Below are 26,883 nucleotides of genomic sequence, written 5' to 3' on the forward strand. Positions count from 1 at the left end.
CAAATTAAAATTTCTCAAATAATAATTTTATATTCTAAAGCAAATTTAAACTCATGGACCACTAGTGGAATTTTTTTATTCTATTCATTTGGTTATTTATTCAAGAAACACTTATCAGGCAGTTGCTCTATGTCAGACATTGTTCGAGGAACTAGGAATAAAAAGACAAGGTCTCTGAGCCTCAGAGTATACACAGTTCAGGGAGAAGCTCCCATTGTGGAATCAAAGAATTTATGAGAAGACGGGACCTAATAGTTCCCTTATTTCACATATAAGGAAACTGGGACTCATCACTAACTTAGCCACTAGGACAGACAGATATCCAGGTCTACAACTTCCTGCCACACGTGTGTGCTCTTGATAAAGTACTTTTTCTTATGACTAAAAGTGATGAAGGTGTGTTTCCATATGCGTGAAGCAGAACATGGAACTGAGGGCAATATATACAATAGCTATTAAATTAGTGACAGAAATCCCTAATAGATATGAACAACATAAACAATTATTTAATAATTATTAAATAACAATGATTTAGATAAATATCTAACAATTTAGAGAGAGAAATCCCTAATGGATGTGATATCATGGCAAAGCCCTAATTGTCAATTTATTGAAGAACTGAAATAAGATAATATAAGAGTAAGCCTTCTGGCTGGGCACGGTGGCTTACACCTGTAATCCCGGAACTCTTGGAGGCCAAAGCAGGAGGATTGCTTGAGGCCAGGAGTTGAAGACCAGCCTGAGCAACATAGCAAGACATTCTCTCTACAAAAAGTTTAAAAATTAGCCAGGTGTGGTGGCATGCACCTGTAGTCCCAGCTACTTGGGAGGCTAAGGTAGGAGGGTTGTCTGAGCACAAGAGTTCAAGGTTGCAGTGAGCTGTGATAGCGTCACTGCACCCTAGCCTGCCTGGCTGACAAAATTGAGACCCCGTCTCTTAAAAAAAAAAAAGAGTAAGCCTTCTAAGCCATACTTATGGTTTTGCCTCTGTTTTCTGATCTGTAAAATGAGGATATTATAAGTGCTTATTTCAGAAAATTGTTGTGAAGTTAAAGTGAATACTGGAAAGCACTTAGTAAGCCTGGTACCTAGTAAACACTCAGTAAATGTTTGGTATTCTTATGAACAATCATTTATTAAATACACTGGTGTGTTATATAAAGACTAAAAAAAAGAAACTAGTTTGCTTTCTCATTTTTTTTTTTTTTTTGAGACAGTGTCTGGCTCTGTTGCCAGGGTTGGAGTATGGCGGCCTCAACATAGCTCTCCGCAACCTCAAACTCCTGGCTGGGCTCAAGCAATCCTCCTGCCTCAGCTGCTCAGCCTCCAGAGTAGCTCAGGTGGCATGCACCACCATGCCCAGCTAATTTTTCTATCTTTTACAGAGACAAGGTCCCACTATGTTGGCTCAGGCTAGTCTTGAACTACAGACCTCAAACGATCCTCCTGCCTCAGGCTTCCAAAGTGCTGAGATTACAGGTGTGAGCCACTGTGCCTGACCAGAACTATCTTTCTTTAAGAGATTATCCTATTACTATGATGGTCTTATTTCTCTGGCAACTAGTAGAATCTATCACTAAATTGTATTTTTCACTAAAAGTATTTAAAATGCATAAGATTTAATAATATGACCCCTTTATAAAGACATATATCAGTCCTAAAATTACAGAAATATAAACATTAAATTATTAAGTAAAATAAGCGCATTCCATAATTTTAATTAATCAAATCATTTAGTTCAGTATTTCTAAGATTACAGATCTTAAGTATTAACTGAATGTTCAAAGATGACTGTCAAGTAATTAAAGTTTATGCAGATTTTCTCATTCTACATAAAATATCCTCAAACTAATTAACATATGGGAAATAACCATGCATTGTGTACATTAATGAAACTCTTTTATATTAAATCATTGCCTGATATCAATAATGAAATAACTGTATTTATATCCACTTACTGCAATCTCTCTACAAGCCGACATGGATATTCCTGTGCCTTCAATTTGCTTCAATGCATATTCCTTTTCATCTTTGCTGCACATAAACAAAAAAAATTTTATTTTTCCATATATTACTTTCAAATTCAAAATTATAACTATAAAGACAGTGGAAACACACTAAATTTTTCAGTCATATGTAAATACTCTCACTATGCCATGTATTGCTTATTATTTTTGATAATATTTCAACTACAGAAATATGAAATACCAAAAGAAATTCATGTCACCACGAAAACACCAGACAGAGCCAAAACACAAAATTCAAAATTGAAACAGAACAGGATATTAAACACAGCACTAGTTTCAAAGAATAAACAAGCATAAATATAAACTCAAACATATTGCAAGATAATTCCACTCCTGTCTTAATTATCTGGAGTCTATGAAAGCATTCTGTTATAAACATTCACTACAAAAATAACTGACAGACATAAACTCCCAGATGCATTTAAAGTAATTTCATAGTATAAGAAGCATTTATAGGAATCAGAACCCAGTAAAACGCTCTGGTTCTCACCTAGGAGGGAGACATTCAAAAGCCCCAAGACCTCAATCAAAAGCCTTTAAAATTGGTTGAATGACCAGGATAAAGAAAAATAGCCTTTAAAAGACTTCAAAATTCTAGCCACCACCATCATATTCTCAGGAACTCTAGGAGAAATCCAGTAGTTAGAGGGGATTTTCAAACAATAGATACAGGATTAGGAATTCTAAGAAACCCCAATAGTTACCAGGGTGCTTAACCAAGAGAAGACAGCAGTTCAATAATGGTGATATAGCATGTAAAAATATTAATAGTTATCAGATGAGTGGCTAGTGTAACAAAGAGAGTATCCTCAGAGTACTGACACCAGAACCAGACACACAAAGGCCCCAGCTGAATGCCATAAATGTGGTTCACATTGTGGCTTGTTCTCAAAATGGGGGTATAATCCATGCCCTCCAAGTTTTTTTTTATAATAGCTATTCCTCATTTTCCCCATCCTGTATTTAATTACAAATAAAGTAGTTTAAGATGTTATTCCTAATGTGCATTTTAAAACATCATTTTTAATGCCTTTTGAAGATTTTCACACTTATCTATGATTAGAGCAAATAACTGAGTTATGGTTACTTTCTCCCACAATCAGTTTGAAAATTATATCCATTTTTCTTCCAGTACATGGCATTCAGGAAATAATTAAGCAGCATTTTGATAAACAGAAAACATACTAGATTTGTCAACAGGATGGACTGTGATGCAATTATTAAAATGATGGCCGTGAGGGTCATTAGAAACATGAAAAATGTTTGCCATATACTACTGAGAAAATACACAAATTATACTATATAAATATATATGTCTATACATATATTAAAGGTAATACAAAAAAATTTAAAAGTTGTGTTACAATGTAGAAGTTATGTTAACTAACTTTAGTGCTACTGTTATATTATTGCCTTTTAAATTAGAATTAGGAGGAAAAAGAAAAAAAGCCAAAATAATTTGATACTCTGAAAATACCTACTAAAACAATTTTTAGTATTTTTCAAAGTGATAGTTTAGGCATATTTTAAAGAGCAAAGTAAAAAAATAGGGAAAATCTAAGTGATCATTTTTTCCCTTTTTATCCATCCCGTTTCCTCCCAAACATAATACTAGACGTTTTGCAGACCACTCGTTTTCCAGACCACTCGGAAGCCACAAGCAGCAAGTGACTGAATGTAATTAAAGCCAAATGGCCCCCTCTACCTTAAATGTATGTGTGGGTATGGGAGTGAGAGCACGTGTGCCTGAGATGCTCCAACACAACGCTTACAATGTAAATTTTATATATTTAATAATTAAATTAACCACCAGGTATCTACTGCTAAATAAGTAAGTTTTAGTAAATTCTTAAAACAAAATTATAAAAGCTTTCTGAAAAATTTCTCACATGAAACCATAATTTTTTTCAACAGAAATATTTCAATCCCTAGTTCCCCTAAATGAAGTACTCCAGAAGCTCATGTAATTGCATAGTTTTATTTTTAATACTGTAAAGAATATTATACAATCTGGATATGTTATCGTTGCTATGGAAACTATAAGATCTTTGCAGTAAGTCAAAAAGTGCAAAATTAACACATCAAATTAATGGCTTTTGAATTTCACATCAAGGCTGTCAAAGGAATTTGAAAGCTTGAGCAGAACAGACTGAAGCATAGGCCTTTTACTCTGAATTTTATGGGTAGGAACATGGAATAAACCCAGTAATTATTTCACTTAATAAGTTTAAATATAACTTCCATCTGTTAAATTAATAAAGTACTCAAAAATCTGCAATTTTAAGATTTGCAACGTTTAAACTGAGAACGAAAGAAAGTACATACATCATTACAGCTTCTCTCTGTGCACTGTCAGATGGTAAGTGATGATGTGGCATCTCTGAGGTTCACCATATGAAGAAGGGGCAAGGTCCCACAAGGCATATGGGACTCCTTGGCACTGTACTATGTCAATGCCAATCTTTGGGCAGATGCCAATACCTTAGTATAAAGACTAGAGAAGCATCCTTTACCACAATGTCCAGAAATACTTCAATGACTAGGCACCTAGGGAAAGGATGCTTAATTGCTCTCATCCTATGTGAGTGCCCCTCTCCAGGAGTTCCTCTAAGTGGTAGCAGCGATTCATACTCTACAGCTTAGATGTTTCAGATACACATAATATAAAGTATCATAAAAATATAATTTCTTCTTTTACATGACAAGGCTCAAAAGCAAATGAAGCTGGCTTACACTGTTATGATAGCCTGCTTTTTATAGGCAGCTTAGTTCTTCCTTAAAACTCATTTCCTTTCATTTCTGCATAACGGAAAGGCAGACAAACCCATTCCAAAGCCTTTAGGGAATCTGCTTTCTATACTTTAGTGTATATTAGATAGTATGATTAAAGCAACAGCATATTAAAGATAATCAAAGTTTACTAAATAAAACCAGGAAAATTAAAATATATATATTTGTAGTATAAGAATGATATATGCTATATAGAATTTTAATACAAAGACATTTTTCCTGTATATCTATAAGGTATAGCATTTCACTCTCACCAGTCACAATGAAAAACAGTTGTTCAATGGGAACATTATGTAACAACAAAATAGAAAAGTAAACTTGGCAGATTCTATTAGGTCTTCCATCTGAGACACTATATTCTAGAGAATTCTAGAATATAGAATTTATATTCTATTAGATGATTCTACTAGGTCTTTCATCTGAGGCAATATATTCTAGAACATTCTTTTTGAGACAGAGTCTCATTCTCGGCCTAGGTAGAGTACAATGGCATCATCGTAGCTCACCGCAACCTCAAACTCCCTGGCTCAAGTGATCTTCCTGCCTCAGCTTTCTGAGTAGCTGGGACTACCAGCGAGCGCCACCATGCCCAGCTAATTTTTTCTATTTTTGGTAGAAACAGGGTCTTACTCTTGCTCAGGCTAGTCTCGAACTCCTGAGCTCAAGCAGTCCTCCCGCCTTGGACTCCCAGAGTGTTAGCATTACAGGTGTGAGCCACTGCACCTGGCCTGGAAAATTCTTGATGCAAGCAATTCTATAGATAGTAGAAAAAATAAGAAGCATATATCTGTGCAAAGAGTAAAAATTGTTCTCTTAAAATGAAAGGTTAATCCCAAGCAGAAAATCAGGCTTAGTAGTAGAATTTAAGTATAATTTATTGAAGAATTTCTCAAGTCTAGAGAAGCAAGATCAGTAGGAACATTTCATAAATGAAATATTCAGAATTAGTTTAATGAAAAAGATAGTCTTATACCTTTTGATTATGTCCAAATTGGTGACCAGCCCCTAGTCTACCCATAGCACTGTAGCGAGGTAAAGCACCATTCAGCAGCCTACATGAATAAGTACAGTTAGGGTCTGGGGCTAAAACACCATTTTGTTTGGTTGGTTGGTTGTTTTGAGACAAAGTTTCCCTCTGTTGCTGGGCTAGAGTGCAGTGGCATCATCATAGCTCCTCAAACTCCTGAGCTCAAGCCATCTTCCTGCCTCAGCCCCCCCAGGTAGCTGGGACTACAGGCACGCACCACCATGCCTGGCTAATTTTTCTATTTTTTGTAGAGAGGGGGTCTTGCTCTTGCTCAGGCTGATCTCGAACTCCTGACCTTAAACAATCCTCCCTCCTCAGCCTCCCAGAGTGCTAGAATTACAGGCATGAGCCACCACATCCAGCCCCAAAACTCCATTTGTTATAGTCATAATTAGACTGGCCCAAGGCTCTTTGGCTCCTATTAATACTACTACTAGGTATCCAGCCCTGGGCCATATTTGGTCCTAAGGACCTATAGCAGACAAAAAATTTAGAAGCATCTTTTAAGAAAAGAAAAGGGAACTCAAGCTCAAGCAAGGCTGAAGGAAAAGTCTTCAAACTAACAGAATTAAAGTCTTTTTTTGTTTCTAGTGACAACAGAAGAGCCTTATTATTTTATATCAACTAACAACTACTTAGTTCATATTATCTGTCCCAACAGTGTGTCAAATGCTGGGGATGAACAAAATTAGAGATTGACTATGCTAGACATCAGAGAGTTCACAATCCACCTGGAAAGAGATTCTAAGTGGGCAGGAAGTAGAAACGAGTAACCCTGATATGCTCCCCACTCCAAGAGATATGCATAACAAACAGGCAGAGAGAGAAAACAACTAACAATTCTTCAGAGTTTTAAGGAAGGTAACTCAATGAATTAGGCCTTTAAGGGAGGTGTTGCCCAGAGAAGGGACAAGAAGGTCAGAGAATTCCAGATAGGAGTATGGCATAAGAAAAATAACAGAGACATATTCAGGAAATGCCTTATATTCAGTATGGTAGGAAAGCCAGGTGTATGATGATGAGGGACAAGTGATTAGGCTAGAAAAGGAAAGGAAAGGAACCATGTGAATCCTACAAAGAAGTTTGCACTTCGTATGTAAACAGTGAGGAGTCAAAGGTTTTTGGAACAGAGAAGGTTTGTTAACAGATCTTTGCTCAGAAAGATAACCATGGTAACTACAGAGAAAAACTGTTGGCAGAGCAAACATTTGGTAGGTTACAGCAAACATTCAGATAAGAAAAGATGAAGTGCCAGATTAGAATAGTGGCAAAGGAGAAGAAATAATGGATTCAAAAGACATTTCTAAGTCAGAACTGACAGAATTTAGTAACCAATTTGATTCTACGTCTGAAGGTGAAGATGACTCTGAAGATGGATGAAGTTTTCACTTTGTCTAATTGTGTGAATGATAACACCATTAAACAGAGAAATGATGGCATGACCTAAATAGAGACATGGAAACATAAGGTTTTATTCTAAAGCCAATGAAAATTACATATGATTCTTAATCTTATTAGAAAGGACTGAGATTAAAGGCATGAAATACAATTAGGAGGTTACTATAATGGTGTGAGAAAGTGAGAACCTGGATTAGGAAAATAAAATGTTAACTCTGATAGGGGCTTAAGAGAATCCTGTATAATCTCTTCACTTTAACAATGAAGAAACTAGGCCAACAGCTAGAGGCTGAGCAGAGACCAGATTTCCCAATTCCAACGCTAACATTCTTCATAACAGCAGGGTAACAATAAGACAGGAGAAGGGAAGGGATACTTGTGATAGTCATTTTAAAGGAGGAATTGGCAGAACCAAATGAATAGATAAGGAAGATTAAGAAGGATGAATCAAGGGTGAGTCTGAGGTTTTCAGTTTGATTAAGGGATGACATCACTGAGAACAAGGTTCATGTTAGATCTCAGAAGGTTCTTTTGCTCTTAAATGATTCTTTTACATGGAAAGAAACTCCAACCAAAAATGAAAATATCTGAAAATTCAAAAAGGAGATGTCCTAAAGATGTTTACTAAGGACCTACCATAGTACAGTTTCCCACTAAATGGTTTGAGCCCATAGATACTGGACTAGAAGAAGTAGCACATAGACAAGATGACTTTTGAATGCCCAGGAAAGAACTGGAGGGTGAGAAGTTCGGGGGGAGAGAGAGAACCATTTCTGGAGACACTTCTCTCTCACATCCCTTAGAAGACAGACAATTCGATGAAGAATTTGTCCTTTATGTTTCCTTTTCCAAACATTATAAGAATACAAATAATGAAATCATCAGAAATACACTATCCAAAATGGTACAGTATTATCAGTTTTTATAATAGGTGTTACCAATAAGACATTCATCAAATCACATGATACCTGAGTCTTGCCAACAAATTTTTTCTTCAAGAAGAATGCTGGAGGCCAGGCGCAGTGGCTCACGCCTGTAATCCTAGCACTTTGGGAGGCCGAGCCGGGAGGAGGATTGCTTGAGCTCAGGAGTTTGAGACCAGCCTGAGCAAGAGCGAGACCCCGTCTGTACTAAAAATAGAAAGAAATTAGCCAAACAACTAAAAATAGAAAAAATTTGCCGGGCATGGTGGGCATGCCTGTAGTCCCAGCTACTCGGGAGGCTGAGGCAGTAGGATTGCTTGAGCCCAGGAGTTTGAGGTTGCTGTGAGCTAGGCTGACGCCACGGCACTCTAGCCAGGGTGACAGAGGGGGACTCTGCCTCAAAAAAAATAAATAAATAACTAAAAGGGTTCATAATATTTATAGGGTACATGTGATGTTTTGATACAGGCATACAATGTATATTAATCAAATCAGTTATTTTATTAACTGTCTTAAACATAGGATAATGGTATTATGCTTATAAAGGAGAATGCATTCATTCATAAAGGAGATGTAGATTCATGTATTTGGGGGTGATATGTCATGACATCTGCAACTTAATTTCAAATGGTTCAAAGACAACAAAAAACTTTCATATATATACACACAGAGAGAGATAAAGCAAATACAGAAAGATAATAATAGTCTGAATCTAGGCAGAGGGTAAGTGGGTGTTCATTGTTCGGAAGTTTAACTTCTCTGCTTTTACAAAACTTTTCTTAATAAAAAACAATTGAGGAATGAAGTAAGTAAAAAGCAGCAGTTAAAGAGGAAAACAATAAGAAAGTGAGTGGTATACAGAAGCCAAGGTACAAGTATTAAAGTGCAGGGGGGCAAGAACATCAAATGTAGTAGCAAGGTCAAATACGAGAGAATGGAAAAAAGCTCATCAGTTTTGACAGTTGATGACATTTTGCAAAAGTGTCACTAGTAGACCAAACACTTTGCTCAGAACTCTCTCCTGAAGGACCTCACCATACTCTATTTCATTATGATTACTTGGAATTGACTCATCCCCCTTATCCCATCCCCAAATGAGGAAGGGGGACTATCTTACTCATTTCTGCATATTCTATAGGAGCTAACAAAGTACTTTGCAGAAAGGAGGAACTAAACATTTGTTACATTGAAATAAACTTGTTCATTAGTCTTGATCAACTTAAAAAAATATTTTCACTGTAATAAAAAAGTCTGGAAAAATTTCTTTAAAAATTATATACTCCAAAGATAGTAGAGATATACATTCTGAAAAATAAAATTAAACTGACAGTGATAATTAAACAGCAATACTTTTATTGGAAAAGTAATCATATCTAAAAATTCACCAGAAAGCAAGTACCTCCTTCTGGAGAGAAGGAGAAAAACATAAATATTTTGTCATTCTCAAATCTAGCACTGTCAGATCTGATAGAACTAAATCATCAGATTAGATAGCTCAATAACCTGCTCCCTTAGGTACATTTTTAGATTTCAGTCTTCATGAAATCATCTCAAAAGTATCAATGAAAAACAAATACTCAAAAAAGAAAGTCAAGATATCAAAATCAACACTTATAAAATATAAACATATTTTTTTTCACCATACCACTAAAGGCTCTGCCAAAACCTAGGTCACTGAGGAATCTTCTTTGGATAAAATGTGCTTTTTGCACGTTTTTCCTAGCTGATCATAACTACTGTGATGACAGCCTCTTTCCTAATATATTAAGCATCCTTGCTAGAACCCAAAACATTTGAACATTTTTTAAAAATAGAGATGGGATTTCAGTACATTGCCCAGGCTTGTTCAAATTCCTGGGCTCAGCCCAGGAGATACTCCTGCCTCAGCCTCCTGAGTAGCTGGGACTATAGGCACATGCCAAAACACCCAGCTCATTTGGAACTTTATAATCCACAATCTCTGAAATACACTTAAAAGAAAAAAGTTAATTCCTTTGGAAGACTTTACTTGAAACATTTAATCATCATGGCACATAAATCATAAAGTCAAATCAAAATGTCATCTATCTGCTATTAAAAATTATGTTGCATAAATTATGCTACATTATTTATAACATTTTTAAAGGCAAATTACAAAACCATGTACTCATTTCTGTAAGAAAAGAAGTGTATTATTGTATATGCACTAAAATATTAACAATGGAAGCCAGGGACCTGTAGTCCCAGCTACTCAGGAGGCTGAGGCAAGAGAATCATTTGAGCCCAGGATTTTGAGGCCAATCTGGGCAACACAGTAAGACCCCATCTCTAAAAAATAAATAAATGAATAACATATTAACAATGGAGAGAATTTTATTTCCTTCTTTATGCTTATCCATACTTTCTGATTTTTCTATGATGAATATTAACTACTTGTATAATAATCATTTTCTTTTAAAAGTTTCCATATAGGTTGACATGAATTTTTCTGCATAACAATTCAGGTAAACTCAACCTTGTCAAATGATCCATTGTATAGGAATGTCTGGCCGGGCACAGTGGCTCACGCCTGTAATCCTAGCACTCTGGGAGGCCGAGGTGGGCGGATCATTTGAGCTCAGGAGTTCGAGACCAGCCTGAGCAAGAGTGAGACCCCATCTCTACTAAAAATAGAAAGAAATTATACGGACAGCTAAAAATATATATAGAAAAATTAGCCGGGCATGGTGGCGCATGCCTGTAGTCCCAGCTACTCGGGAGGCTGAGGCAGTAGGATTGCTTGAGCCCAGGAGTCTGAGGTTGCTGTGAGCAAGGCTGACGCCATGGCACTCTAGCCCAGGCAACAGAGTGAGACTCTGTCTCAAAAAAAATAAATAAATAAAAATAAAATAAATAAAATAAAATAAAAATAAAATTTAAAAAATAGGAACATCAACCCAAGATTAAATTCTAGTCCAGGGTGGGGAACCTGCAGCCTTAAGGCCACATGTGGCAAATCAAGATGCCCTTAAAGTCACAAATGACTGATAACCTATCTAGAGTACCAACTGAAACTGCAGACCTCCATGCTGCAACCAAACATTCAAATGCTTTCCAACAAAAGGCAGACACAACAAAATCATTAAAAGGTTAATTAACATTAAAATTAACAGATAGTTTTCATTTTTTGAAATTATTAAGTACATAGTAGTTAGACTTTTACAAAATAATGTACATTTTTAAGTATATCTAATTGAAGTTTCTTGAATGTGGTCTCATTTGATTACAGTTAAATTAAAGCAGCCTTCCAACATGAAAAGGTGTCATATTCCTGTTCTAGTCACTTAAAAGGCTGAAAAATAAGAAATTAGGAAAATAAAGCTGCTACCCATCCAAGAGCAAAATAAATACAATAATGATCCAATCAACTCATAACTTATGGGGAAAAACTTATGTCATTTAATGATAAATTAAAGTATTTTTTCATTTATCATTAAATCAACTTTAAAACAAAAATTAATACTAATACAACACACTTATAATAAGAGTTATAATAATAGTTACACTTACATGGTACTTACTATATGGCAAGGACCAATCTAAGAACCTCAACTATATTAACTATTTTAATCTCCACAACATGCTATGAAGCAGGTACTATTATTAATACCATCCCCATTGTACAGATGAGGACACTGAAAACAGAGAGGGTAAGTAACTAGCCAAACATCACAAAGCTAGTTAATTGGCAGATCAAGGATTCACACCTAAGTAGTCTGGCTCCAGAGTCTGGAGTCACTACAGCAATTATCTTCATGTCTTCATACTCCTCTTCTGAGAAAAGAGAATAGCATGTGTCGAGGCTCAGAGGCTAGTTTAATACAGTGAGGCTAGTTTAGAGTAGGGGAAATCAATCAGTTAAAGCTTGGGCAGGGCCAAATGAAACAGAACAGGTAAGCCATGTTAATGAAACTGGACTTCCTTCCAAGGAACAAAGGTAAAGATTTTAAGCAACTATCCTTTTGTGACTAATTTGGAGGTATGAAGATGGCACAGGAAGACTACTTATGAGGCCTTTGTAGTAATTTAAGTGAGGGGTAACTACAGTCTAAATTAGGATGGTAGCAAAGGGAACAAAAAGAAGCAAATGGATTTGATAGATAATTAGGAAATAATGTCAACAGAACATGTGGTTAAGAAACAAGAGAAAGAACAGCAAGCATGATTCCAACTTTCTGGCTTGGACAATGGGTGACAGCGGTACCATTCACTGAGTTAAAAAGAACAGAACGGGGAAGTTTTAGATAAATTAAAGTTGAAAGTACTGTGGTGTTGTCTAAATGGAAATGTCCAAAAGGCATTTGGACAAACCTGTAGCTTAGAACAGTGATGTGGGCTAGAGCTAGAGATGTGAAAGTATGTAGTTATTAGTTATATTGAAGTTATGAGAAAAGGAGAGAGGACAGAACACCGAAAAACATCATTTAAGGAAAAGGATCCCACGGTATTCACAATGAATACTACATTAGTTGGTATTCAACACTGCTAAGTTGCCTCTAGTTATTTTAGTTTACTCTTTCCCAACAAAACACTTAAGTTCACTGAAAGCAATGATGCCTCCTATAAGCCTTTGTAACTCCAGAGACTTTAGCATATTAATTAGTATTTGTGGAGTACTTAACCAACTGAGATATGGAGAAAGGATAAATAAATATATTAATACTTGATTTTTGGAAACCCCTTTTTTAGGATTCCTTTGATCTTCCATTTTTTCCCAGGGTTTTGCTCCCTCAATTACTGCTGCACTGATTGTGCTGACCCAGTGAAAAAAGATGAGTTTGAGGATTGGTAACTTGGAAGTTATGCAATGGTTCTGTGATCTACTCTCTCATATTCAATACCGTGTAAGCAAATCAAGGAGAAATTATTTTGTTTAAGAGAAAAATAGAAAAGAAAGGTCCTTGTATACAATAAAAGGCTTTCTGAGCATGGTGGTTCACATCTGTAATCCCAGCACTTTGAAAGGCCAAAGGAGGAGCATTACTTGAGCCCAGGAATTCAAGGTTACAATGAAATAAGCACACTACTACACTCTAGCCTGGGCGAGAGAGTGATACCTCATCTCTAAAAATAAAATAAAATTAAAAAATAAATAAAGTAAAAGGCAAATTTTTCTCTATTGCATTTTACTACTACAGTAGAAATTTTTATGCTGTCAATCAAAAAATACTCAGTTTTTGGCCCTCAGTCTTCTTCATATTGATTGATCTCGATCTCTCTTTTCCCCTTTCCTCTTATTCATCAAGTCAAGCTTTCCAGAAATTTTGTGAACACCCAAGCCTGAGGTCAAAGCTGCCTCTTCTGCGTTCACCAAGCACATGTCTGCACCATACACATGACATTCATCATATACCACTTTGTATGGCAAATTTTTCATAGCGTGTGATACAAAGAACTTGGGCTATGGACTCATATACCTATTACACTAAGTCACACAGCTAATAAGTTACTTATATCCTCATATTATCAGTTTTTGCATCTGTAAAGTGGGAATAATACCTTACACAATCATTCTGAAGATAAATGAGATCACATATATAAAGCACCTAGCACAGTGTCTACCACCTACTAGAGCCTCAGTAAGTGTCAATTCCTACATCAAAACTGAAACTTTTTAGAGACTGCAGAGTAAGTCCACAAAGACATTTCAAGTAGAATGCTTAGGAAGGGATAACAGAAATATGAGTTTTTGGCAAATACATATCAGTAAAAATGGAACACAGTATTTCAAATTAACATTTCTTATACAGGTAATAAGTTTCCAGAGAGGAGGTATCATTATCATGTGTGTCTTTGTAGCCAACATAACACCTTACAGCTAACAATCAAATATTTGATGTATTAATTGATTAGATGACTGACATCATTGGCTGTCTTTTGTAATAAGATGGAGGTTTACAGTAGGAGTCCAGAATTAAATTTTTCTTTTTTTTTTTTTTTTTTTGAGACAGAGTCTCACTTTGTTGCCCGGGCTAGAGTGAGTGCCGTGGCGTCAGCCTAGCTCACAGCAACCTCAAACTCCTGGGCTCAAGCGATCCTACTGCCTCAGCCTCCCGAGTAGCTGGGACTATAGGCATGCGCCACCATGCCCGGCTCATTTTTTTCTATATATATTTTTAGTTGGCCAGATAATTTCTTTCCTATTTTTAGTAGAGACGGGGTCTCACTCAGGCTGTTCCCGAACTCCTGACCTTGAGCGATCCACCCGCCTCGGCCTCCCAGAGGGCTAGGATTACAGGCATGAGCCACCACGCCCGGCCCAGAATTAAATTTTTCATTCAACAAATATTTATGTGTAGTGTAATGCATATTGGGCAATACGATACAGTCTTTGTCCTACAGAAGTTCACAAGAAAATAAAAGAACAAACTAATACACAGTTACTAAATATAAACTATAATATTAATAACTGCCTGGATCCCATTATTTAAAGTACTTGTGTAACCATCCATTTAATCCCATCTTTTTCATAGAAGTTGAGGCAAAGGGAAGAAATTGTCGGAGGGGGGCAATGAAGTCTTCCTATGATCCCTTTTGAGCAGTATTTTATATTTTTTTGTACTACTGAGTAGGATAATCTATTGAGATTATCATAATTCATGAAGAGAAACTAAATGGTTTCCTGCTAAAATCAGGAACAAGCCAAGGATGTCTGCTTTCACCATTCCTAATCAACATCATACTGGAAGTCCTAGCTAACACAAGACAAGAAAAGAAAAGAAAAGGTATACAGATTGGGAAGGAAGAAATAAAACTCTGTTTGAAATGACATGATTGTTTATGGAGAAAATCCCAAAGAATGAACAAAGAAACTCCTGGAACAAATAAACAATTATAGCAAGATTGCAGGATAAAAGGTTAATATAAAAAAATCAATTGCAATAAAGTGGGGATGGTTAATGGGTGCAAATATATAGTTAGTTAGATACAATGAACAATATTTGATAGTACAACAAAGTGACTATAATCAACAATAAGTTAGTGGGACTGCAAACTAGTGCAACCTCTGTGGAAAGCAATATGGAGATACCTTAAACAGATACAAATAGACCTACCATTTGACCCAGGAATCCCATTATTGGGCATCTACCCAAAAGAACAAAAGACATTCTATAACAAAGATGCACCCGAATGTTTATAGCAGCACAATTCACAATTGCAAATTGTGTGAAGATGTGGAAACAACCCAAGTGCCCATCAATACATGAGTGGATTAATAAAATGTGGTATATGTATACCATGGAGTACTACTCAGCTATAAGAAACAATGGTGATATAGCAATATAGCAACTCTTGTATTTTCCTGGAAAGAGTTGGAACCTATTCTACTGAGTCAAGTATCCCAAGAATGGAAAAATAAGCACCACATGTACTCACCATCAAATTGGTTTCACTGATCATCACCTAAGAGCACATTTAGGAATAACACTGATCGGGTGTTGGACAGATGTGGGTGGGGGAAGGGATGGGTGTATATATACATAACGAGTACGATCCACACTGTCTAGGGGATGGACATTTTTGAAGCTCTGACTGGGCGGGGGGAGGAAGGGCAATATACGTAACCTAAACATTTGTACCCCTACAATATGCTGAAATAAGAATTAAAAAAAAAAACAGTAAGTTAGGGTATATTTTAAAAAAACTAAAAGAGTAGAAATGCAATGTTCCTAAAACAAAGAAATGTCTAAGGTAATGGATACCCCAATTACCATAATTTGATTAATTCATACTGTATGCCTGTATCAAAACATCACATTTACCCTTTAAAGATATACAACCATTTTGTACCCATAATAATTAAAAAGTAAAAAATTTTTTGAAATTTTTAAAGTCAATTGCTTTCTTATATATCAGCAAAGAAACATAAGAGGCCGGGCGCAGGGGCTCACGCCTGTAATCCTAGCACTCTGGGAGGCTGAGGTAGGAGGATTGCTCGAGGTCAGGAGTTCGAGACCAGCCTGAGCAAGAGTAAGACCCCGTCTCTACTAAAAATAGAAAGAAATGATCTAGACAGCTAAAAATATATATGGAAAAAAATTGGCCGGGCATGGTGGCACATGCCTGTAGTCCCAGCTGCTTGGGAAGCTGAGGCAGTTGGATCGCTTGAGCCCAGGAGTTTGAGGTTGCTGCGAGCTAGGCTGATGCCATGGCACTCACTCTAGCCCGGGCAACACAGTGAGACTCTGTCTCAAACAAAAAAAAAAAAGAAGAAGAAGACCTACAAATGGCCAACAGGTATATGAAAAATGCTCAACATCACTAATCATCAGGGAAATGCAAATCAAAACCACAATGTAATATCATCTCACCCACTTAAAACAGCTATTATCAAAAAGACAGAAAATAACAAATGCTGGCACAGATGCAGAGAAAGGGAAACTCTTAAACACTGTTGGTGGGAATGTAAATTAACATAGCCATCATGAAAAACAGTATGAAGTTTCCTCAAAAAACTAAAAATAGAAGTATCATATGATCCAGCAGTCCCACTACTGGGTATACACCCAAAAGAAAGAAAATCAGTATGTCAAAGAGATATCCGCATTCCTTTGTTTATTATAGCATTATTCACAATAGCCAAGATAGGGAATCAGCAGATGAATGAATAAAGAAAATGTGATATATATACACAATGGGATATTATTCAGCCACAAAAAAGAATGAAATCCTGTTACTGGCAGCAGCCTGGATGAGTCTGGAGGACATTATGTTAAATGAAGTCAAGTACAGAAAGTCAAATATCACATGTTCTCACTCCTATGTTGGAGCTGAAAAAGTTGATCCCACAGAAGTACAGAACAGAATAGTGGTTACCAGAGACTGGGAAGGGTAGGGTGAGAGAGGTTTATGGAGAAGTTGGTTAATGGGTACAAAATGACAGGAGGAATAGGTTCTAATATTATATAGCACAGTAGGATGACTATAGTTAAGAATAATTTATTGTATATTTCAAAATAGCTATGACAGGATTTTGAATGTTCCCAACACAAAGAAATGATAAATGTTTGAGATGATAGATATGCCCATTACCCTGATTTGATCATTACACACTATATATGTATACAGAAATATCACATTTACCCAAACATATATACAATTATGTATCAATTAAAAATTTTTTTAATTGAAAAGTTGAACTTGACTAAAAATAAAAACTTCTGCTCTGCGAAAGGTACTTTTAACAAAGTTAAAAAGACAAGCCATGGACTGAGAAAATATTTACAAAACAAACATCTGATAAAGGACTGGTATCTAAAATATGCCAAGAACTCTTACAATTCAACAATATGAAAACAGACAACCTTATTAAAAACTAAGCAAAAGATCTGAACAGATAGATACCTCACCAAAGAAGATATGCAAATGGAAAATAACCATATGAAAAGATGCTCGACATCATATATCATTAAAGGGCTACAAATTAAAACAACAATGAGACATCACTACACACCTCTTAGAACAGCTAAATTCTAAAACACTGACAACACCAAATGCTGGCAAGGATATGGAGTAATAGGAATGCTCATTCATTGCTGGTGGGAATGCAAAATGGTACGGCCACTTTGGAAGACAGTTTGGTAGTTTCTTTCAAAACTAAACATACTCTTGCCATATGGCAGTAATTGCAATCTTTGGTATTTACCCAAATGAGTTGAAAACATATCCACACAAAACCTACATATGAATGTTTATAGCAGTTTTATTAATAATTGTCAAAAATTGGAAGCAACCAAGATATCATTCAGTAAGTGAAAGGATAAATAAACTTTGTATGTTCAGACAATGGAATATTATTCAACACTAAAAGAAATGAGCTCTCAAGCCATGAAAAGACACAGAGGAAACTTAAATGAATATTACTAAGTGAAAGAAGCCAAACTGAAAATGCCACATACTATATGACATTCTGTAAAAGGCAAAACTATGGAGATAGAAAAAGATCATTGCTTGTCAGGGGCTTGCAGGGAGGGAACAAAGGATGAACAGGTGGAGCACAGGGGATGTTTAGGGCAGTGAACTATTCTGTATGATACTGTCATGATGAATACATGTCACTGGACATTTGGCAAAACCCATAGAATATGCAGAACAAAGAGTAAACCCTAATGCAAACTATGGACTTTAGTTAATAATACTGTAACAATATTGGCTCATCAGGCCGGGCGCAATGGCTCACGCCTGTAATCCTAGCACTCTGGGAGGCCTAGGCGGGCGGATCGTTCGAGGTCAGGAGTTCAAGACCAGCCTGAGCAAGAGTGAGACCCCGTCTCTACTAAAAATAGAAAGAAATTATCTGGCCAACTAAAAATATATATAGAAAAAATTAGCTGGACATGGTGGCGCATGCCTGTAGTCCCAGTTACTCGGGAGGCTGAGGCAGTAGGATCGCTGAAGCCCAGGAGTTTGAGGTTGCTGTGAGCTAGGCTGACGCCACAGCACTCACTCTAGCCCAGGCAACAGAGCGAGACTCTGCCTCAAAAAAAAAAAAAAAAAAAATTGGCTCATCAATTGTAATGAATGTATCACAGTAAAGCAAGATGTTAATAATAGGGAAAATTGAGGAAGGCAGTATGGGGGTATGTGGATACTCTGTACTTTCTACTCAATTTGTCTATAAATTTAAAATTGCCCTAAAAAATAAGGTCAATTAATTTTTTAAAAATATTTTTATAACCATCCATATAGTCTCATGGGGGGCTAGATGGGGAATCTTCTATCTATGCTTTGATACGGATAATCTATTCTCAATTAGTGACAAAAATACACCACAGCCAGATTAGGTAAACAGTGAAACTCCATTAACTGTAAAATGGAGTGATCCTGTGTTGGACATACAGTAGAGATTTAATACATATTATCTGACTCCATATAAGGTGTACAGCCTGAATACAAGGTATAATGTGCCGCTGCTTAATTAATATCTAAACAAATATAATTTCCAGAAGACATAAGAAAACCATTCCTCTAATTTCCATTCAGAATCTATATAAAGTCCAGCCACATTATTAACTTTATGTCTAAGAATACAACATAATGTTAGCTGCTATAGATGTTTTTTTTTTAAAAAACCTCTATTTAAATACCTGAAGAAAGTTCATAAATGGCTGCATAAATTCACAGAAAGTAATATCTATAATATCTGGCACATAAATGGCAAAAGGCTTCTATTTTTTTTGTTGTTGTTTGTTTGTTTGTTTGTTTGTTTTTTTGAGACAGAGTCTCACTTTGTTGCCCGGGCTAGAGTGAGTGCCATGGCGTCAGCCTAGCTCACAGCAACCTCAAACTCCTGGGCTCAAGCGATCCTCCTGCCTCAGCCTCCCGAGTAGCTGGGACTACAGGCATGCGCCACCATGCCCGGCTAATTTTTTTTTGCTATATATATTTTTAGTTGGCGAGATAATTTCTTTCTATTTTTAGTAGAGACAGGGTCTCACTCAGGCTGGTCTTGAACTCCTGACCTCGAGCGATCCACCCGCCTCGGCCTCCCAGAGTGCTGGGATTACAGGCGTGAGCCACCGCGCCCGGCCTGTTTGTTTGTTTTTTGAGACAAAGTCTCACTTTGTTGCCCGGGCTAGAGTGAGTGCCATGGTGTCAGCCTAGCTCACAGCAACCTCAAACTCCTGGGCTTAAGCGATCCTACTGCCTCAGCCTCCCGAGTAACTCGGACTACAGGCATGCGCCACCATGCCCAGCTAATTTTTTCTGTATATATTTTAGTTGGCCAGCTAATTTGTTTCTATTTTTTTTTTTTTTTAGTAGAGACGGGGTCTCGCTCAGGCTGGTCTCGAACTCCTGACCTCGAGCGATCCACCCACCTCGGCCTCCCAGAGGGCTAGGATTACAGGCGTGAGCCACCGCGCCGGCCTCTATTTTTTTTAAAAAAATCAGGTTGGCACAGTGGCTCATGTCTGCAATCCTTGGGAGGCCAAGGCAGATTGCTTGAGTTCAGGAGTTCCAAACCATTCTGAGCAAGAGCTAGACCCCATCTCCACCAAAAATAGAAAAATTAGCCAGGTGTGATAGTATGCACCTGTAGTCCCAGCTACTTGGGAGACTGAGGCAGGAGGACTGCTTAGGCCCAGGAGTTTGAGGATACAGTGAGCTATTATGATGCTACCTACACTCTGGCCCAGGCAACAAAATAAAACTCTTGTCTCAAAAAAAAAAAGAAAAGAAAAGAAAAGAAAGAAAAAGAAAAGAAAGAGAAAGAAAGAAAAAAATCAAAGAAGCATCACCCAGGAAAGATACGTATGTCAGAACTTCAGATCTCTAGTCACATTATTTTCTTAAAAAGCAACTCATTAAGAAGGTCTCTATAAAAACATATTTTACAAGTATGTGGGATGTGTTTGTTTCTCTACTGAAACAAGAACTAACTTGAGAGAAGAGCATATTAACAAGTTCTGAAGAGAGAGGTAATTAGCATATTGGAAACTAACATTTCTGGCACATGGAACCTATAGCAAGAATGTCTATCCTCCAGCCATGAGTCATGGATTAGGCTGCCTCTCTATTTATTGTGAAGCAATCTTTCAGTAAAAAGAACAGCAGGGAAGAATACAACATATGAATAATGACTTGGACAAGTTCCCAGGAAGAAATCATAGTGAAGCTAGGTCTGAGAAAATTATACAGTATATATTGTACATTATACTAATGATCTCTTTTCTTAATCACTCCTACTCTTTGTTAATGGCAGAGAAAGTGAAGTTTGGAGTCTATAGTTCTATCTAAAATTTTCTATTTTTTATGGATTTTAGTAATACTGAATAAAATTGTGCAGGTAATTATCTTGGTTTTAAATTTTATGAAAGTGAATCATTTAATGCATCATTTTAAATTATTTTGTGATGACAACTGCAAAAACCTCTCACCTGTCACATACCCACCCCATCACACACACACAATGACACCAGAAGGCAACACTCTGCTTTACCTTCTGCTGAAAAGTCTGCTACCTCCAACGCTTGAGGTCCATACACGAAGCCCTCCTGGAATCTATGAACACAGCAGAGGCAAAAGGCAGAGAAGTTTATGTAGATTTAAAGTTACACTGCCCAAAACATAAAATGCCAAATGCCTATCACAAGTCTACATGTCTCCCATGGAAATCAGATTTTAGATCTGACAATGAGCAAATCGACAATATATGAATAACATTCACAGTTCATTATATATTATGCAGCCAACTATATGAAAAGACTAAAAGTTGAGTCTTAACCAAAAGAAATGATTTATACTACTGGAAAAACTAAAAGAGCAATAAAGTAAGATTTCATATACACTGAAAGTAGCAATTCAATTTTTAAAATTATGTGAGAGAGCCAGTACATACACAGTAGTCCCCTCCTTATCCACGGGGGATACATTCCGAGACCCCGAGTGACTACCTGAAACCTGGGCTAGTACCAGACACCATATATATACTGTTTTTTCCATCGAATAACCAAGACAGCTACTAAGTGACTGATGGGCAAGTAGTGCCTACAGCATGGATACGACAGACAAAGAGACATTCATGTCCCAGGCGAGACAAGTGGCACAGCGCTGGAGGAAGACGAGATTTCATCACACTACTCAGACGGCGCACAATTTAAAACTCATGAACTGTTTATTTCTGGAATTTTCCTTTAATATTTTCAGATTACAGGAAGATAACTAACATTGAAGAAAGTGAAACCACAGATAAGAGGGACTACTGTATAAGGAATATTAAAAAAATTAAGTAGAAAAATACACTTCACAAAATGGAGTGTGGTGGGCCCTGCAGCTCAAGGTACATTCTCTTCTTAGAACCAGAAATTGTTGAGAAATTAGGAGAAAAACAATGAAAAATAGACCTAGAAGTGGACAAAGGTAAAGTAGTACTGTAAAGGTATTCCAATGGCCAGATTTAATTTAATTCTGACAGTAAATGTTGAAATGAGCAAGATACTATATATGCTAGGCAGTACAGAGGAAATCTACCTTGTTCCAATATTAAAAATAAAAATAAGCATGAAACATAAAATGCTTTTCAAAAAATATTCATGTAAAAAATCAAGGATTTAATCAGGAAAAATATTTAGATCTCATAATTTATTTCATTCTTTTCTGGTGATAGGGATAAAGACTACAAAATACAGCTGGTGTATGAGAAAAAGGAATCAGATAAATTTTATCAGCTATTAAATTTAAAAGAAAGGGGCATATTATTTTATTTATTTAGAAATCTTTAAAAATATCTACATATAATTAGGAAAGAAGGAACAAAGCATTCCCTTAAAACATGATGATATGTCAAAGAACAAACAGTATTATACAACATTGGAAGTTAGGTGATTTGAGTTCAAGTTCAAGCTAGATCACTTAATCACTTTGTGACATCATGCACACAATCTCTCAGTATAACCAGAGTTGTTCAATGAGGACCCCTTCACCATCGCTCAGATTTATATTGAATATCAAATGAAGTAAGATATTTAAAGTGGTGTAAATCACAGAATACTATACTATGCAAAAATTTAAGTCAGTGCATTTGACATAAATTAGCAACTTTAAATAAAAGGCATTAACTAAGAACCAGAAGGAATATTCCTTGCCCAGTCAAGGAATTTGGGAAGCTGTGTGAGGAAGTCCAAAGAAGCAACGCAAAAGGGCTGAGCTGGCAAAAAGAGACTAGAATAGATGTCAAGGCTAAATGGCTACCAGCAGCACACAGTCCCCAAGAGATGATTGTATTAAATTGCGAATTTAGCAATTTGCCAAGCACTATCAGCTTCAGATGTATCTTAATTCCCAAAACAACCTTCTAGACTACACTCTTCTCTAAGGCAATGCTTATGTCATTCTAAGCCAAGTGCTTTTGACATACTGTGTTTGGAACACAGTAATTACTTGCATATTGCATATATTTCTAAAAACCAAAGAAATAAAAATCCCATCCAAAAAATAATAGCAGCAGCAAAGGCTTATATAGAATGTATGATGTGCCAGGTACAGTTCTAAGAGCTCTATAAGTATTAACTCATTTGGTCTTCACAACTCTGAGACATGAGAAACAGGGAATTTAACAAACTTGCCTGACAGCATGCAGACACAAGTGGCAATTCAAACCCAGACCACTTCTAGAGTCATGTTCTTAGTCACCACATTATCCAATCTGTGAAATTAAAATCACACAAACCAGGCACCCATCTATATGTAAGAAGCCAAACAATTATACGTGTTCTTAAGTATTTAATCATGCTATATATTCTTCACCATTTGCAACATTTTCTTGGAAAATTAAAATGATGTTGTATAAAATAGTAACAAAATGAGAAACACTTATGATATGAAACTATAAGAAAAAATAGACATTTTTAAAAACAAAAGGTCTAAAAGAATTAATGTATATCCAAATAACAATGATGTTAGAGTAGCAAAATTGAGTGATTTTGGTTTTTGAACTTGTCATGTAATTACATAACTCAAATATTTTATAAACTTTTCTTTAAAACTCAATATAATGAGATACCATCTCACACCCATTACGATGGCTACTATCAGAAAAACAAAAGACAGAAAAAGAAAATAACAGGTGTTGGTGAGGACAGAGAAAAATCAGAACTCTTGTGTACTGTGGGTGGGAATGTAAAATGATACAGTTGCTATAAAAAACAGTATGGCAGTTCCTCAAAAAATTAAGCATAGAATTACCATGGGATCCAACAGTTCCACTTGGGTATATAGGCAAAAGAACTGAAAGCAGGACTCAAAAAGATATTTGTACACCCACGTTCGTAGCACCATTATTCTTTCTTTCTTTTTTTTTTTAAAGGGGCAGGCGCCGGGGTTGTGACGCCCCCCACCGAGCGCTGGCCCCCTGTGCACCATTATTCTCAATAACCAAAAGGTGGAAGCCATCCAAGTGTCCATTAGTGAACAAATAAACTAAACATAGTATGTACACAGAATGGAATATTACTCAGCCTTAACAAGGAATAAAATTCTAACACATGCTACAACATGAATGCTCCAGCAACCCTGAAGACATTATGCTAGGTGAAATAAGCCAGTCACAGAAGGACAAAAACTGTAGATCCCATGGCCATGAGGTACCTACAGTAGTCAAATCCATAGAGACAGAAAGTAGAATGGTGGTTGCCAGGGGCTGGGGAAAAGGGAGAAATAGGGACTATTCTTTAACAGGTAAAGAGTTTCAGATTTGTAAGATGAAAAGGGTTCTGTGGATGGATGGTGGTGATGGCAACCCAACAATATGAATGTACTTAATGCCACTGAACCGTATGTACACTTAAAAATCATTAAGATGTACTGTGTGAGACTTTATCTCTAAAAAAAATGGTTAAGATGGTAAATTTTATGTGTATTTTAATATAATTTTTTTAAAAATATATGCTAAGTATAGAAAATCTTAAAAGGGAAGTATGAAAAAGAAAAATAAAATCATCCATTATTTCATCTCCCAGAAGACCACTGTAAACTCCTTTTAAATGTATATTGTCACATGGAAAAAAAAATCATACTATATACTTATTTTAAAAAGGTCCTATCATTCTTACAAATGTTAACCCCCGTTAGTACTGAACTATTTAATTTCACTAGAAGTTTAACTGCAAAGTTTTTTTTAACTCAAAGGTTAAAATAATTAAAGTATAATTTTTCCTTCATGAACTTTATGAACAGTTTTAGTATCAAAATAACTGCTTCAGTTCTCTAGGTTTCCCAGCAGAATAGCTTTCTACTCAGAGTTAACCACAGAGTTACTTTCTTGCATTTCAAGACTATAAACAATCTCTCTTTTATCAAGAGATCACATGTATTACCACTTAGGTAACCTGTACTAAATTGTTCTCCCTACCTCCATTCTCTATGCTCTTTGTGGCAGACACTACTGGCTGCCTAGTACACACCCATTCTCCCATTTTTCCTTTGAAACAGATGATGGTTTTACTCCAGGCATCACACACTCAGGTAAAAATGTACACTCTCCAGCCTTCTTTGCTGCTAGGACTGGTCAATGAGATAGATGTGGAAGTCATGGGACAGGACTTCCCAGGAAGCTACTTAAAGGGAACATAGCTGGAAATGTAACTTGTACAAGGAGATGGCACTCCAGCGGTCATTTTGGACTATAAGGTAATGGAAGCTATGCCAAAGTACAGTGAAGCAGGTAGAAGGAACGAAGGTCTTTTATGGGAGGAGAGGAGAGGAGAGGAAGAGATGGGAGGGGAGAGGAGGGAAGAGAAGAGAAAACGCACAACTGATAGAAATGAAATTCAAACTTTCTGAAAGAAAAAAAGCAAGCAAGCAAGCACAACTGATAGAAATGAAATTCAAACTTTCTGAAATAAATTTTAAAGCATAAACAAAAACCAGCACCAAAACTTCAGGATGTATCTTTCTCATGATCTTCTTTAATTTCTTCCAGCATAAGTAGGAAAAAGCATTGTAGGGACACTGTCTCTCCTGAATTCTATGTATCTATTATATAAGTCCAATTAGTAAGCCTAAGAAAAGCCTATTTCCCACCACATAATATTTAGAATAATAAGTAACAACATGCATTAAAAAAAGAGTAAAAATAGTAATAATAATAAAGAAGCTAAACAAGATAGTAACCTAAATGAACTTAATTAAACAGTTAATTTAATTCTGTGACTGTTGTATTTCAATAGTCCTTACTCAGATCTTCTCAAACCTCAAAGAAAAAATGTATTACTATGACAGTGCATGTATATTAAGGCAACTCTTTATAACAGCTTCATGAAAAAGGATATAACTAAACAAGATACACCCTGAAGGCCAGGCACAGTGGCTCACACCTGTAATCCTAGCACTCTGGGAGGCCAAGGCAGGAGGATCGCTTGAGCTCGGGAGTTCGAGACCAGCCTGAGCAAGAGCAAGACTCCATCTCTACTAAACATAGAAAAATCAGCCAGGCATGGTGGCATACACCTGTAGCCCCAGCTACTCCAGGGGCTAAGGCAGGAGGATCACTTGAGACCAGGAGTTTGAGGTTGCAGTGAGCTATGAGGACGTCACTGCACTGTACCTGGGGCAACAGAGCAAGACTCTGCCTCAAAAAAAAAAAAAAAATGCCCTGAAATAGTGGTCCAAGGCGTTTCAATTAGATAGAATAAAAAATGCCCCAACAGTGAGGATTGTTCAATGCAAAGATGAACCACCAAAAGTAAGTGTGAAATTTCCTACTATGGAAATATTTTTAAATACAGAAATTTTATCTATATGAAAGTTCATGTTTAAGCCTATCTGAAAGCAAGAAAGATGAGCATTAGTGACCTATGTCTTTCTCACCCAAGAATGAATGCCTTAATGCCATAAGCCCCAGCCACTAACCAGCCGATCATCTTTAGTTACCTGGACACTGAGGGTCCTTCACTGTGTCCCCTAACTCAGTGTCTATGTCAAGACTGCATTATTGTGAAGATAACAGAGCATGGTTTTATGAAGTAAATGCTATAGCCCTGCTCCCAGTGGTGAGAAATATAGCAGACCCTAGTAAAAGCCAGATCCAACTCCAAGATCCAGTCAGCTCTTACTTCAGAGTCAAAGAACCTCTGCCAATAACTTGCCCAAGTGGCTCCTTACCCCACCTCGTTCCCATATCCCTAAAATTAAAATTTTTAAATTCCATCATGAACTTTGTGAAAGTTTGAAAGCTGATGCTACAATTATACACCAAAACAGA

General features: G+C 36.5%; 1 protein-coding gene across 4 annotated transcripts in view; it reads right to left on the minus strand.

Moving 5' to 3' along the window:
• Positions 1 to 26,883, minus strand: part of CDK19 (cyclin dependent kinase 19) — a 137,397-nt gene that overhangs the window by 88,572 nt on the left and 21,942 nt on the right. For 2 of the 4 annotated variants that reach the window (XM_045544179.1, XM_045544181.1), the window contains exon 2: positions 1,959 to 2,034. The exons of 1 other annotated variant lie outside the window; for it this stretch is intronic. In XM_045544179.1, coding sequence (XP_045400135.1) covers positions 1,959 to 2,034 — 76 coding nt within the window. Of the gene's footprint in view, positions 1 to 1,958; positions 2,035 to 21,123; positions 21,186 to 26,883 lie in introns of all 4 variants that reach the window. One more of the 4 variants, XM_045544180.1, reaches the window with a different exon arrangement.

Source organism: Lemur catta, chromosome 2 (genome assembly GCF_020740605.2).
Source record: "Lemur catta isolate mLemCat1 chromosome 2, mLemCat1.pri, whole genome shotgun sequence".
Lineage (NCBI taxonomy): Eukaryota > Metazoa > Chordata > Mammalia > Primates > Lemuridae > Lemur > Lemur catta.